This window comes from Rousettus aegyptiacus, unplaced genomic scaffold, assembly GCF_014176215.1.
Source record: "Rousettus aegyptiacus isolate mRouAeg1 unplaced genomic scaffold, mRouAeg1.p scaffold_m13_p_10, whole genome shotgun sequence".
Classification (NCBI taxonomy): domain Eukaryota; kingdom Metazoa; phylum Chordata; class Mammalia; order Chiroptera; family Pteropodidae; genus Rousettus; species Rousettus aegyptiacus.
In genome coordinates this window covers 43992579-44006974 of record NW_023416285.1, presented here as the reverse complement: position 1 = coordinate 44006974, position 14396 = coordinate 43992579, and the positions used below count along the sequence as shown (strand labels likewise).

Below are 14396 nucleotides of genomic sequence, written 5' to 3'. Positions count from 1 at the left end.
ACTGATGTTTGAACTGGGTCTTAGTAAATGTGCAAGTGTGCCATGTAGAAAAAAGAGTTAGAATAGACCAGGTAGAGAGCAGAAGGAGCAGCACCAAAGGTATAGAAGCAAAAGGTATAAAAGGCTGTATGTTTAGACTTCTCTTCCAATGTATGAGGTGGAAAACGGAATTTATGGGGAGAATGACAAGAGTTGAGGTGGAAGAACTAGGCAGGTGCCAGGTTATGGAGGACCTCCGTGCCTATAAGAAAGGGAAAGCCATTTAAGACTTTTAAGTGAAGTCAGGCAGAATAATTAGGAGAGGACGATGATTATTATTAATATACAAGTGAAAATTATACCCTGAATTTATTAAATGGCAGTGAAGACAGGAAAAAGAGACCAGACAGGACAAAACTTTGATCATGATTGAATCTACATGCTGAGGGAAAAAATTGTGTTTGTATCTGATGATCTCTTTTCTTCAAGGTCAACTCTTTTGGTGTTAGGGAAACTGAAAGGACAAAAAAAAAAGGAGGTGTAAACAACACAATGAAGAAAAACAAGCCTGCCTAATGTAAGGATCTGTAGGCTTAAGCTTTATTAAAAGAATAGTCATGTGACATTGAGGTTATAAAAATTGCTTTTATTTCAAATGTGAAAATGTAAAAACTACTTACATATAAAATTTAAGAGTATTCAAACATCCAAACTTTAAGTTCTAGCTTTAGCTCCTTATAAATGTAATCAAATTTAATTCAGACAATATTCATAGAGGCATAAATATAGAGAGGATTATATTTCTAAAAATTAAGATACAGGAGAAAATAATACATTTCGTCACTGATAAAAGCATAGAACTATAAAGGTCAGTGCCACAGACTTCCTAACACTCTCTCCATTCCAAAAGATTACTAGCAGATAATTATAGGAATCTTATTGATGTTGGCAGTCACTGGGAGAATGGCCATGTGTCTCATTCCTAACCAATAAGACATAAGGAAACACCAGGCAAGGTTTGCTGGAGAGCCTCTGTGAAAGGGTTCAAGTCTGTGAAGGAGACACAGAATAATTGCTCATCTATTTTCTCCGGATGCTGCCAGGTCTGAATGGGTCCATGGAATACCGACACTATCATGCCACCAGCTTGAGAATGAAGCCAATACTAAAGGTAGCAGAGCAGAGATGGAAAGAACCTGGTTCCGTGGTGACATAGGAGCTGTGGAGCCTACCCTGTTTGAACTTGTTGTTATTTGTTATTATAAGTGTCCTTATTGTTTAAGCCACATGAATCAGGGTTTTCTGTTACTTGCAGCCAAAAGCTTCCCAACAAAAACAAGAACTGAAGGTAGAACAAAAGTAAACATTAACAGATGGTAATAATATATTAAATTAAATTTTTCTTCTTGGCAAATCAATTTCAGTTATATGAGAAGAGAAGCAGCAGCTGAATCTAGCTCACTGTTAAGGTGCAAAGAGATGGTCTTTTTTCATAAATAATTTGAAGGTTGTGGTAGTTAATGTTCCGATGGGAGCCCAAAGATAGAGCATATGGAGGAAAGGATCGGACAGCCTTCTAATAACTGTTTTTTTTAAAAAAAACAACCAAGCACTTTCTTAAAACTAATAATATATCCTTCACTTACTTGCATCCTGGCTGTATTGGGAGCATTCATATACATTTTAAATAACCTTAAATGAAAATAATACATGCAAAGTACAGGCATAGTGTTTGGCATAAGGTATTATTTGTAGTGGTCTACTTAGAACAAAAGGCTGTGCAGTCTAGCACTGAGAGTGTCCCGGTGCCTCCAAAGTTCCCACTACGTGATTTGTAATGCATCTGCTTGCTTTCCTGCAGCTTGATTTTTGCTTTCCTTTTATCAGTACATTTGAAAATTCAATCTCAGGCAGGACTAGCATATGCCTTTCATTTTCCAGTGCACACGGCAACTTTGGCATTTCTTATCACAAAAAATCCATAAGAGAAAGCTGGCAAGCCCAGTGAACTTCCTGGGCGAAGAGGTTTTTCTGTCATAGCTGGCAGGGTTTGATCGTCCACCATCTTCAGAGTTTGACCATTGAGTTGGACAGATCTGCAAAAGGGAAAGATGTCCAAGTTAGTGAAGTTTTGTGTGCTCCACCTTCTCTATAAAAGTTGCAAGATCTTTTTAAGACCAAAAAAATATTTCGTAGCAGCCAGTATTACATAAGTATATTCAACACTATATCAGTTAGGCATTTGACCTAGATGATCTTTAAACTACTCTGGTAGAGTTGAATAGTTTTGACAGGGACCATATAGCCTGCAAAGCCTGAAATATTTACTGTCTGGTCCTTTACAGAAAAGGAAATACGTGTAATCTATAGTAGGCAATATAATGGAAGTATAAAAAAGATAAACATGACATAACTTCTGGATTTGTGGCAATTTTATTTGATAGCAAATAGTTGAAAACATTTTTATATAAAGCAAATATATAGAATAAAATCTAAATTTTACAAACTTAAAAAATGATAGTCAATGAAATTTCCTACTTGTAACTATGCCCATAATCTTCTAACTCCCCTTCCCCAGGAGGTATGCATTCATTTTCTTACATCGTTAAGATATTTTGGTAGAATGTATACCGCAGTGTTGTAACAGAAATGATTTTGTTTGGTTAAACCACGGATTCCAAAAATTTTGTTTTATTTTATTTTATTTTTTGCATTTCATTGTTGGAATTCAAATTCAAAAATGGAAGAAAATGTTAAACACAAATGTTATTTCTTACACATATTTATTATTATTTAAATCAACTGATGCATGTTCACAGCAACAAATGCAATATAAACAAGAGCTCATGAAGAAAGTTTTAGTCTCCTTTTGGTTCTACTGTTACTTCCATAATTTTAAACAATGTTTATATCTCTATTATCTTTTTCTCCAATGTTTTTAATATTGTGAAAAAAAGTTAGCACTTTTTTTATTATTGAAAATTGAGAAGATCAGTTAATGTCAGAGTCATATGTATACCATATATGTAATTCATGTACTATCTGTAGAACACTTAAAATGGGGCGTGGCATGCAGCAAGCACTGCAAAAATATTATCATCATTATTATTCAGAGATAAACATAACGAAAGCAACCTGTTAAATTATTATGACTATTTTTAATATTTTGATGTATAGTCCCTCATCTCTTTTCTATGCATGTATAATACATACGTGTTTTCATTTAAACAAAATGAGTATACTATACGTAGTCTCTTAAACTAGATTCTTTTTCCCTTATCACATCCAAACATTTGCTCATAGCATTATATCATTTTAAAGGCTGCACAGGATTCCATCATGTGAGCATACTAGTTATTTACTTAATGGCCTAATGTTACATTTTCAGTCATTTCTAATTTAGCATTATTATAAAGTTTCTATTTTTAAATATCTCTTATACTTTATCTTCATTAAGTATCGGTCAGCAGAAAAACTGGGTTCCATTTAACCTTGATTAGAAGTCCAGTTCTGGGCTCTGTACCTTAAAACATCAAAGATGTCAACGCTTCTGCTGGCAGGTAACAGCCTGCATTGCGTTTGTACTTAGTCCACATGCACTGGGGTTTGTTTTCATGCCTGTATCACATCAGTTTTTAGATAGGCTCTAGGAGGAAATGCCATGACCATCACCAGGAAACCACAAACAGAAATAGGTTTTGAAAACATCTTTACATAACAGTAAGAGCTATTCTGCATGACACTGAGGATCATTTACAAGGGTATACCAAAATGTTTCAGAAGTACTTATGAAGAAGCTACAGAGTTTAAATGTAAATCTAATCATTGTAAATTAATACTGCTGTGGGTTAAGCTGATGAAACATGGGCAAGATACTAATATCATCGGGCTATATTGTTTAATCAGCTATAAATACAGCCAAAGGATGCTACCAGTGTACAAAGTGTAAGCTTAAAGCATGCTGATTATTTCTGCATCAGGGTGGGCAATAAGGTTAAGGTTTTACTTGAGGGTAGTATCTTGTTTCATATTTTGAAGTAAGCAACATGATGATAAAGAAATAGAAAACATGCTTGTAAAGTTTCAGATGAAATAGAGCTGGGGGACAATCCAATTATTTTCAAATATTTGAGAATTATTCTGGAGAAAATGAGTTATCTGACATTAAGGTTTCAGATTAAGAGTAGCAAACTCAAATACCCACAAAGGCCAAGGAAGTTTCTTACATATGCAAGTGCAGTAGGACAGGCATAAGATAACAGGGTCACACAGGGACAAAAGAGAAGTAAAAAGGCAAATGACCTGTCTTAAGTACACAATCCAAATTCAGGTCCATCTAATTGGGGAAACAAGCCCAGGGTTGCTAGAGTACCCATTTTCAAAGAAAAGCTAGAAACCCAGATATTTTAGTAGTTGTCAACTGTCAAATGTTGACAACTAGTTAAAAATAAAAAACAGTGTATGTCAACCTCCCCTACTGGAAAAAGAGAAAAAAATCCTCTAAACCAACTTGTCCACAGACATGAGGTATAGTTTCCAAACTCTGCCCTAGAGAACAAAAGTAAGAGCAGCAGAGAAAAGGCACAGAGAGCCTCTCTTTATCCTTGCCAGGAATAACAGCCACCAAAGAGGCTGGAAGCTCCAACAGAGGAGGAATTAAACAGAGCTGAATGTCTCCACCACTCATCGAAAGTTAGACTAAAATGATCTCTTAAGACACTTCCAACTCTACAATGATTATTCAGTTACTTCAGAAAAGCTTTTCTCTTATGAGCATTGGACACAAATATGCTAAAAAATACCCACTTCAAAAAGGGTCAGAACCTAAATAGAGGAAAATATCTGTTACCCAGATATGTATTATTTACAACAGGGGGAAAAAAGGTTTAAACAGTAGAAAAAATGGGTAAATAAGCCAAGGTATTTTATAAAACATGCAGTTCCATTAAAAAATGTCTAGATATGGAAAGACACTTGGGAAAATTTGTGGGTTCCCTCTCCCTTTTTTCCATTAGAAGTTTTATGATTCTAGTTATAGTAAAATAACACATAGGGAAAAATAAAGGAATGGTATTCAGTGTTAATAATGCTTTTCTATGGGGGATAGGACTTTGGAGAAAGCATGCTTACTGTCCTCTTTCAGGTTATGATGCTAGTTGTCACTGAAAATATCACTCATATAGTACTTATGAAGATGGGAGGAGATGGTGAGAATTTTGTAAACTCTTAATTTTTTATGTTCCAAAGTGAGAATAGTCATGATAAAGAGAGCACCTTCTAACACATATTGGACAAAAATCTGACTGTTTGTGTGCCTAACTCGTCAAGGCTCATAGTCATTCTTAGATAGTCTGTTGAATATGATCTTTTATAAGATGTGGCTTTTAAAACCAAAATGTGTTTGAATCAACTTTAAATAATCCACATAAAAGGTACATTTCTGGCCATTTTTTTTTTCTTCCTCTAACTAATGAAAACTACTTTAATTCTATAAGAGAATCATACCAAGCTCACATAGTATAATCTTTTACACCAACCCCCATGCCTTTAATAGCAATTATATATAGGTATATTTTGCTTTAGTGACAGTGTTACCAAGAATTATAAATCTTCTAAAAGCAAATAATCTAAATGCATTGAGTGGGTCTTGATATATCAAGTTATTTTGAAATGCAAACTATTCCTTAGATAACTGCTAGTTTGTGTTCATATCCTTCTGCTTTGGACTCTCAGAGTAAGTTAAAGCTGTATTAATAAGTATTCATATATAAACTTCCTGAATATTAAGAATCGTCAGATTTCAAATAATCAACTTGCTTTTTCTCCCTATCAACACTCTCTCTTCTGATAAACACCAAGACATTTGGTGTTTATGAAAGTTTGAAATGAACAAGAAAAATTACTCACTTGGAAAATAATCCATCAGGTCCTGAAGGTTTTACAAGGTATTTGTCCACTTGTTTGTCAAATAAATAATATGGTAACTGCAAGCGTTTGGTGACATTATGGAGGTTTAAGGCATACAGAGTTAAATCTCCTTCTTTATACCTTGGGCTAAAAGCAATAGACTAATTCAATAAAAATATTTATTAAATTTAAGCAATTAAAAATTTGATTACAAATATAACAATGGATACTAAGTATCTATAATGATAATAGGCCCTCTTTTTATCCTTCCTTTATATCCTTATATTTATGATAGCATAAGAATACTGATGTGGTCCTTTTTGAAAACATGATTTTGCTCTTCACACCACCATTTTCCAAGCTAGAGCACTCTGAGACCTTTGTCGCTTTGCGGACCAGAGTTGCTAGGAAGCTAGTCAGCCCATCATGTTCAACAAAGAAAGGTTAAATGGTAAAAAGTGAACTTCATGGGTTCATGTGAATTCCAATTATAAACAGTATAAACAGGGGCTTTTTCTGGACTTTTGAAAAGAGTGAAGCAAACAAGAAAAATAAATCTATTGATACTTTTCAGAATTTGTCCATCCAAACTATTCCTCCACTTCTTCCTGGTGTGGCCCTCGCTATCCAGAGTTCCCATTCACCAGAAATTTGATAAGATAGGTGGTTATTTTAGCTAGAATTAGTATTTTATTGTCATCCTCCCAGGAAGGATAGATTGCTAATTATAACAAGAAAAAAATCTCTGAGATTAAGGTACATATTTTGCCACCAAAGGCTAGAACACTGGACTACAAAAACTCTATGGCTAGAAATTGGGTTGAAACTTTTGAGAATAAGATTATTGTTCTTCTTTTAATTCTTCTTCCTTATTAAATTTATTAGATATGATATAAGGGCATAAGTATATATAATTATTCATTCATATGAATATCTATATTCACTCAATTATTCAATTAAGTAATTGTTCATATTAAAATACATTTGTACTATTCCTTATTTATTGAAATTCAGAGTATATTTCTATTATAGATTATGATAATTAAAATTATTGTAAAAATATTTGCTGGACTGCAAATGCTAATATTTAAGCTGTTTATTTTTTAGTTAGACTTTGGCACCATATCGCTGTGAATATGGAATGAATATGGACATAAAAAAACAATGAAATAGCTTAGACCCTTTGGATAGATAGAGGAAAACAGGGCATTAGAGTAGGAAGTTATGTGCTTACTAATTAAAACTTATTGGGTGGTAAAGAGTGTGCTGCAGACTTACTGGTTGATGTTTGCGCAGTGAAGGTATACTCGAAGTTTGCTCCTGTCTGGACCTCTCACACTTGCCATTAATACATTGGTGCCCACCAGTTTCTTGAACAGAAGAGAGAGCCAATAATCCTAGTTGTGGTGGTTGGGAAGGGCAGGGACAAAAATAGATCTTAATTAAAGAATAGATATTAATTATTTAACAAAAACAATGTGAAGCAAATAGCTATTCTACAAAGACTATGATTGTTATTCTGGAGGTATTTAAATAGGATTCTTTTGGTTCGTGTTACCCATGAATCTGAGGGCAATATCTTGTATGTTGCTTTTTATCACTGGAGGACTATATTTCCACAATTCAGGTATCCACGCCTGCTAGGAGAGGTAACTCAAGGATGCAATTCATGGCTCAGAGTTAGTTTAAATATTTTTTGCTATCTGACATCCAAGAATTTAAAGCAAAGCTCAAAGCAGAACTTTTAGATACATACATACATACATACATACATACATACATACATACATATATACATATATACATATAACTTTTTAAAATAAAAGATCTGTTTAAGAGATTAAAATATGTTTCTTTAAACGCTTATAACCCCCTAATAAAGTAATAGATTAGGCAACAATCATCACTAGTAGCTATTGAGGTCACAAAAAGAAAGACAACCAGACATTACATGTCTCTTGATGGAAGCATATAACATCACCAGTTAGTGAAGAATTCTTGCAAAACAAAACAAAACAAAACAAAACAAAACAAAACAAAACAAAACAAAACAAAACAAAACAAAATCTGAATAAGCTCATTCCTCTAGTTCTGACTACCAGTTAACAAGAAATACAGGGGACAGTGGAACATGTTAATAATACTACATGTTAATAATAAATTTAGCAAAATCCAGAATGTGAGAAATATTAAAACAAATTACTCAGTTTCTTTAATAAATTCCAAAGGACAAAAAAAGAGAGGGAGAACTTAAAGATTAATACACTTTGTTATATCAACCAAATGCAATATGTAGACCTTGTGGACTTGAAAAGACTATTAAAAAACATTTGAGACAATAAGGAAAATGTGAAACAGTGACTAAATAATTGATGATATTGTAGAATTATTGTTAATATTTTAAGTTCTGATAATAATATTTTGTTATGTTTTTACAAAGAAGATACGTAATGAAATATTTGTGGATGAAGTGATATATCTGAGATTTGAGTAGGTAAGATTATAGATTAAACAAGATTGGGGCCATTCATATGCTTTCTCTCTACTTTGAAATTGTCCATAATAATAAGTTTTAAAATAACTAACTCAACATACACTCCAACTCTTCCTTCTTGAGTTGGGGAAAAGTTAGACTTTACAGGTCAAACAGCTTTTGTTTCTCTGCTTAAATTCAAATTTTCACTTGAGACAAGAGTGGATTCAATGAAATGTTTTCAAAGAAGACATAACTTTGACATGGTTCAGTGACTGGAAGGGTAGAAAGCATACGGACTGTGGAGCCAGGATTTGTACGGACTTCTTAGAGCAGTAATATAGGACAACTGTGTGACCTCCAATAAGTCACGTGTCTTCATCTCAATTTGAACTTCCTCATCTGAAAAATGGATCTAGGTTACCTGCCTTGCCACCTTCCAGGATTGTTATGCAAATCAAATAAGAAAACAGACATGTAAAATGGATTTGAGGCAGATTCCCTTGGATCTTCCAGGTGTCAAGCGTACCATTTATTCTTGCAAGCTTTTCTAGCTGACTGTGAACCTTAAGGAAGAAGTATATTTAGCCCATATACGAATGGTCCTTAAGCTAAAGATTTATGTGTGGGCACTGAGGAGATTTAAATAACACAACAAATAGCTGGCATTAGTTTACGAAGGATGACAGGATAAGCGGGCTAATTTCTAGACAGTATACTCAATGTGAATTTTGTAGAAACCATTTATTTACCTTCCTTGTTAAAGGTCCAATTAAGAAAGGGCCAGCAACAGATTTTGGATATTTCTCTAATGAAATTACATTTGGTTTAACTTTATAAATGGTTCATAATACATTCAAGAAAGAGATACCACTTTGTACAAGAGTATTTTTAAGAGAATTTTCTAAAAGTTATGAACAGTGTGCTCCATGAGCTTGGGCTACTATAGATTAAAACCATTTTGTTGGGAAATCTATCTACAAACCACAAAAGCCTAGTTTATATTTCGAAATGTGCTTTCTGCAAATTTTCTTAGCTTTTCTATAATATTTCTAATTTCCTTAGGAATTATCTTTAGAAAACAGATATCCTCAAATGAAATTTTTGACTATAAAAATCAAGGTTTTTAAGTTTCTCACAGCTCTATCATCTACCTATCTATCTATCTATCTAATCTTTCAGGTGGCTATTTAGACAGAAAGGTTATATTTCTTAATTTAGCACCAGACTCAGTAAAAGATAGGATGAAAATGAGATATTCTTCATAAGTATCTTGAAGATTATTAACAAAATAGCCAATTTTTAGGGTGAGATTTTTGTACAAATATATGGTACTAGCATATCTTAAAGTGAGCTAAATTATGATTTCATGACATAAAAAAGTATTAAAGCTCTAGATACTGTAAGCAATTTTAACTTTGATTTACATTGTAAAACGTTTTTTTGATCCAAGTTAGATATCTTGTAAAACTGGAGTCATAAAATTTCAAATGACATCTAGACCCAAACGGTCCATACTAAAAACTTTATTCCAGGGTCTCAATTTCTTCTCTTGAGACACAAAAATGTTAGAATGGATGATCTGTAAGGTTTTCTCCAATTCATCTTTCCATGACTTGGCTACTTATTGAGAAAATTGAATTTATTGAGAGGCTTGTGTTCATAGGAGGTTAATACAAGGGGCCCTCAACCTATTCTAAACACTCACAGCAGTAGGAAAATAATGGTCACTTACAGGTAAGGGTTCAAAGTTTTCATCCACTAAGTGGTAGTTTCCAGCTCCAAAGAAAACTTGCCTCATCACCACTTCTATGCCCATTCTGGCCGAAAGGCCCAGTTTATCCAGCCACCTAAGAGATTGAAACCAAGCATTCTTCAGGTTTAGAAAACAAAATAAAACAATCCAATCATACACTGTTCTGATTTATTCATCTATATGGGGGGAATTAACAGGAAACCAGAAAAGTGGTATTAGTTGTAAATAAATCATTCAAATGAAATGTCCCCACACTTCTGCACGATAACAAACCCTAGATTTTTAACATGTCATAGAAATCCCCTTCAAGATAAGACAATATCTGCAATTAGACAGTTATCCCTTGCCTTTTGGGGTATTCCTCCCCCACCCCATCTCCATGTGAGATCTAAAGACTACAAGGTTGTTGGTAGTCAGCAGTAGTAAAACATGAAATAAATATAATTGCACCTAAACTTTTATGGACACCTCTTGTTCCTCATCTTTAGTTAATGATAAAATAAACATCTCTATTCTTTCCTCCTCATGCCTCTCTCTGTATGCTTTATTCTGGGCTTATAAGAATGAGGGTAGAAGAGGAAAGAGAATAAGTCTCTATTTGAGGATATGGAACTAGAGATTAAGTGTGTTAATGGAATTGTAATGGATGTAAATTCACCAGCTATTTAAAGCTATCGAGTTTGTGGTGTTTGGATTAGGGGGTGATTGAAAAAACCTTTAAATTCATTGGTAGTCCCTCATATTTCAGGCTCTAAACTTCTTGGGAATTCATAGATACTGGGCTTCTTGGATATTTATAAATAAATTCTTGGGAATTTATAAATAAATGGGTAGGTGCATGTACTATATGTGTCCTTCTCAGAGTCAAGGTTCTAGATGCATTCCTTTACAATGTACTTTCTCGCTCTTTCTCTTTTTTTTCTCTCTTTCTGTCCCACCCTGCTCTCTTTTTTCCCCAAAGTACTTCTTTAGAAGAGGAATTCTTGGCATGTTTCCGGGCCATAATTAAGGAATAAAACTTTTAAAGCAATTCATTCATACAATGATTAATTTGGGACACATGTTAAAGGTACTCAACAAATTTTAGTAAATAATTTTCTTGCAAAATCTAGAATGAATTTTGAGGCTCAGAAACCATCTTTAATGAGTTTTGGTTGCTGAACTAGCTCAATCGAATAGAATAAGAGCATGTTGCATCTGGTCCCTGAAGTGAATGCTACTTTACTCACATAAAGCCAGCTGCAAAGGTGTTGGACAGCGAGGGTGCTCCACCCCCATATGCAGAGCTTGTTTCTCCTAACCACACCTTCTTGTGGGGTCTTGTCTCCTCAACAACCTATGGAAGAGGAAAGTCTCTATGGTAACTGTAAACAAAGCGACTAATTATGGTGTCGAAGATTAATGACATTCAAAACTTTGTATTCCCAGACCCAACTGTCCAATATAGTTACAAAATATATTCACGGTCATTTAGTTCTTGGGCACTTTACTTTTATTGGAATACTAGGTGTGAAAGGAATGTAAATAATCTCATTCTTATGGCCTCTGAAAGTTAATTCTGCCAAAAGGTTATTAGAAGTATTTTTAATTTCTAATCAACATACATGGATAAGACCCAATACTAAGGGGGATGGTGGTGAATTTATACGTGTGTGTATGTGTGTGTGTGTGTGTGTGTGTGTGTGTGTGTGTAAAATTTGGCTAAATTACAGCATAAAGACTCTGGTTTTACATTAAAAAAGAAAAAAAAAAGACTATTACCTGGAAAACTTTTTGCACAGATAAAATAAAAGTGTCCAATACATCAGGGTTTAGAAAATCTTCTTTGGTAGCAATTCGTCCATTTAAGTAGTAGCTTAATTATTTAAAAAATATTCAGGAAAAAAAAGACAAAACAACCTTTACTTTTTTCTTTTAAGTTAATTGGCCAAACTTGCTCTCCTTCCTACCGCTTTCCACCCCTCGTTTTTAAAAAAGGCAGAAGTTCTACTAAGGAGAGAACAGGATGGAAGGGGATCAGTTACTCTGTCTTGAGGAGACACAGTCACCAGTACAGGTACTTGTGGGTTACCTGTTCTCTGGCAAGCATATTGGCTTTAGCAACTTATATGTTCCATGAGTTAAATGATAGCGCGCGTTGATCTTGTAGGAACCCCCACATTATTTAAAGTAAGTTAAAATTTTTGTTTTATTAATATTACAATTTCAGTACAGAGCTGCTTGAGACACTTTGTTTCTTACTTCAACTATAAAGTCAATTAGCAATTAAACGGGAATAATATTTGGAAAACTAGGTAGTAAGTAAAGCCAGTGTGAAGAGCAGGAGACATACTTACTGATGCCACGTAACTGAATCAATCACTTCTCCCCCAGCCTTCAGGAAACTAGAACAAAGAAATCTATTCGGTTAGCACTTAATTCTCATATACATAATGTATATGCACAACATACACACAAGAGTTTTATTTCTTAGAAACGGGCTGGTTACTACTTTAGGATCATGTAATACAAACTTCCTAATGTGGATACAAATTTTATCTTAGGTGCCATTTGTCCCCAAATCCTTGGTATTCTGAGCCAGTCAATGTTTCCTTTTTTGGTAAACCATCTAGTCAGGCAGCAAATTGTTTAATAACAGGCAGACGAAAGAGAGCTCTCCACCAGAGAGAAATAGTACTTTTAAGAAAAGCGGTTCTGCTTCCTTGAGCTCTTACCTCTTCAGCATCTTAACAATCTTTACTCGAGGCTGGCCAACGTCAGGACCATAGAGTTTTGCCTTTTTGAAAGCAGATTTTCCTAGAAGTTTATGCAACTCAATAAAATCTTCTCCTAACTGCAATCCATCGATGAAAATACCAGCCTTCTTCTGGAAACTGTTAGGTTCTGAAAGAGCAATTCTCAAAGTAATCACCTACTTAGAAATTTCTTATTTAAAAGCAGCATATTAAAGCAACAAAGCATTTTTCAAATTATAAAAACTTAGAATCCAAAGTCAAGGAAAGGAAAATGTCTAGTTCTAATGAAGACATTGCAGAAAAACAAAAATTTGAATTATATAAGTGAAGTATGAGGCAATATTAAAAACAATTTGTGACTAGTAATGGAGGTATTAAACCATGGGTATGTGGGAAATAGTCTGTATCCAGTATTTAATAACCTAATTTGCTTTTTAAAAAAAAAAATATTGTGGTTAGGGGAAGACATTTAAAAAGCAATCTATGATTGAAAGTCTCAGTGAGAATGTTTACTCATAAATTATATGTGCAGTAGCAAAGCTGAAGAGATGGGAGGAGGGCAAAGAAAATGTCCAATCTACTTCCCAAATACACCTTCACCGCAGAAACCAGACCTTCTTTTTACAAATTCGGCCCAGGGAAGGGGAAAACATAATGATATCACTATTTTATCTTACCCTGAGAGCAGGAGTTAGGGATGGGTAGGGTAGAAAAGCAGGGAGGGAGGGCGGGAGGGAGCAATGTATAGAGATGGGTAAGGATGGATAAGGTAAGGATGACCTATTATTTATATAATTGCTGTTGTAAAGTTGTTTAGCACCTACTTAAGAAATGGTTGTCTTGACCTTTCTATTCTATTTTCTGTGCTTTGACTTGCCAGTTACTCCTGGCAAACTGGTCCCCAAATCTGCTGCTAGACTTAACCATAACACATACCACTACAGACATGTATCATGTCTTTGCTTATTTTCTGATTGGTCTGGCTCCCTACCTCTAGAATGGGAGCTTCAAGAGAGCAGAGACATTGCTCTGGAACCAGGCTGCCTGCGTTCAAACCCTAACTTCTCTAAGAGTACCCTAACTAGAGGTTGCTTGGCATCACACAACTATTGAGCTAACCTTTTTGTGCTTCTTTTGTCATCTCTGAAATGAAGGTCATAATTAAGGTGGTTATAAAGAGAAAATAAGTTAATACTTATTAAGCATGCAGAAGAGTGCCTAGAATATAGTATGTGCTTATTATATAACCACATCTCATTTCCCATTTTATCTTCATTTCCATTGGCTGATTGATATGTGAGGAAAGCATTATAAATACATTTGAATGAATGTGACAAACCATTAGCACTTTAGTTAGAGTTTATAAATAAATTCCTTGTAAAAAAGAATTGAAGAAGGAGACAATCAGGAGCTTGATCCAGGTGGGATTCAAATCTGGGAATTTGAGCTTGAGCATATCGTGAGTGTTGTGATGAGGTTGCTGAGATTAACCGACGAGAAACAGGAAAGGATTACGAAGGTAAAAGCAAACTGCCTGCTTTACAGT

At 34.4% G+C, this 14396-nt stretch overlaps 1 protein-coding gene across 2 annotated transcripts in view; it reads right to left on the bottom strand.

Annotated features, from left to right (window-relative positions):
* Positions 1 to 610: 610 nt before the first annotated feature.
* Positions 611 to 14396, bottom strand: part of HPSE (heparanase) — a 32136-nt gene continuing 18350 nt past the window's right edge. Inside the window, exons 5-12 of one of the 2 annotated variants that reach the window (XM_016156259.2) lie at positions 12830 to 12998; positions 12452 to 12499; positions 11877 to 11970; positions 11345 to 11451; positions 10095 to 10209; positions 7165 to 7283; positions 5887 to 6033; positions 611 to 2075 (exon numbers count right to left, since the gene is read on the bottom strand). In XM_016156259.2, the coding sequence (XP_016011745.2) occupies positions 1910 to 2075; positions 5887 to 6033; positions 7165 to 7283; positions 10095 to 10209; positions 11345 to 11451; positions 11877 to 11970; positions 12452 to 12499; positions 12830 to 12998 (965 nt within the window). In that variant the 3' untranslated portion in view covers positions 611 to 1909. The remainder of the gene's footprint in view (positions 2076 to 5886; positions 6034 to 7164; positions 7284 to 10094; positions 10210 to 11344; positions 11452 to 11876; positions 11971 to 12451; positions 12500 to 12829; positions 12999 to 14396) is intronic. The other variant, XM_016156260.2, reaches the window with a different exon arrangement.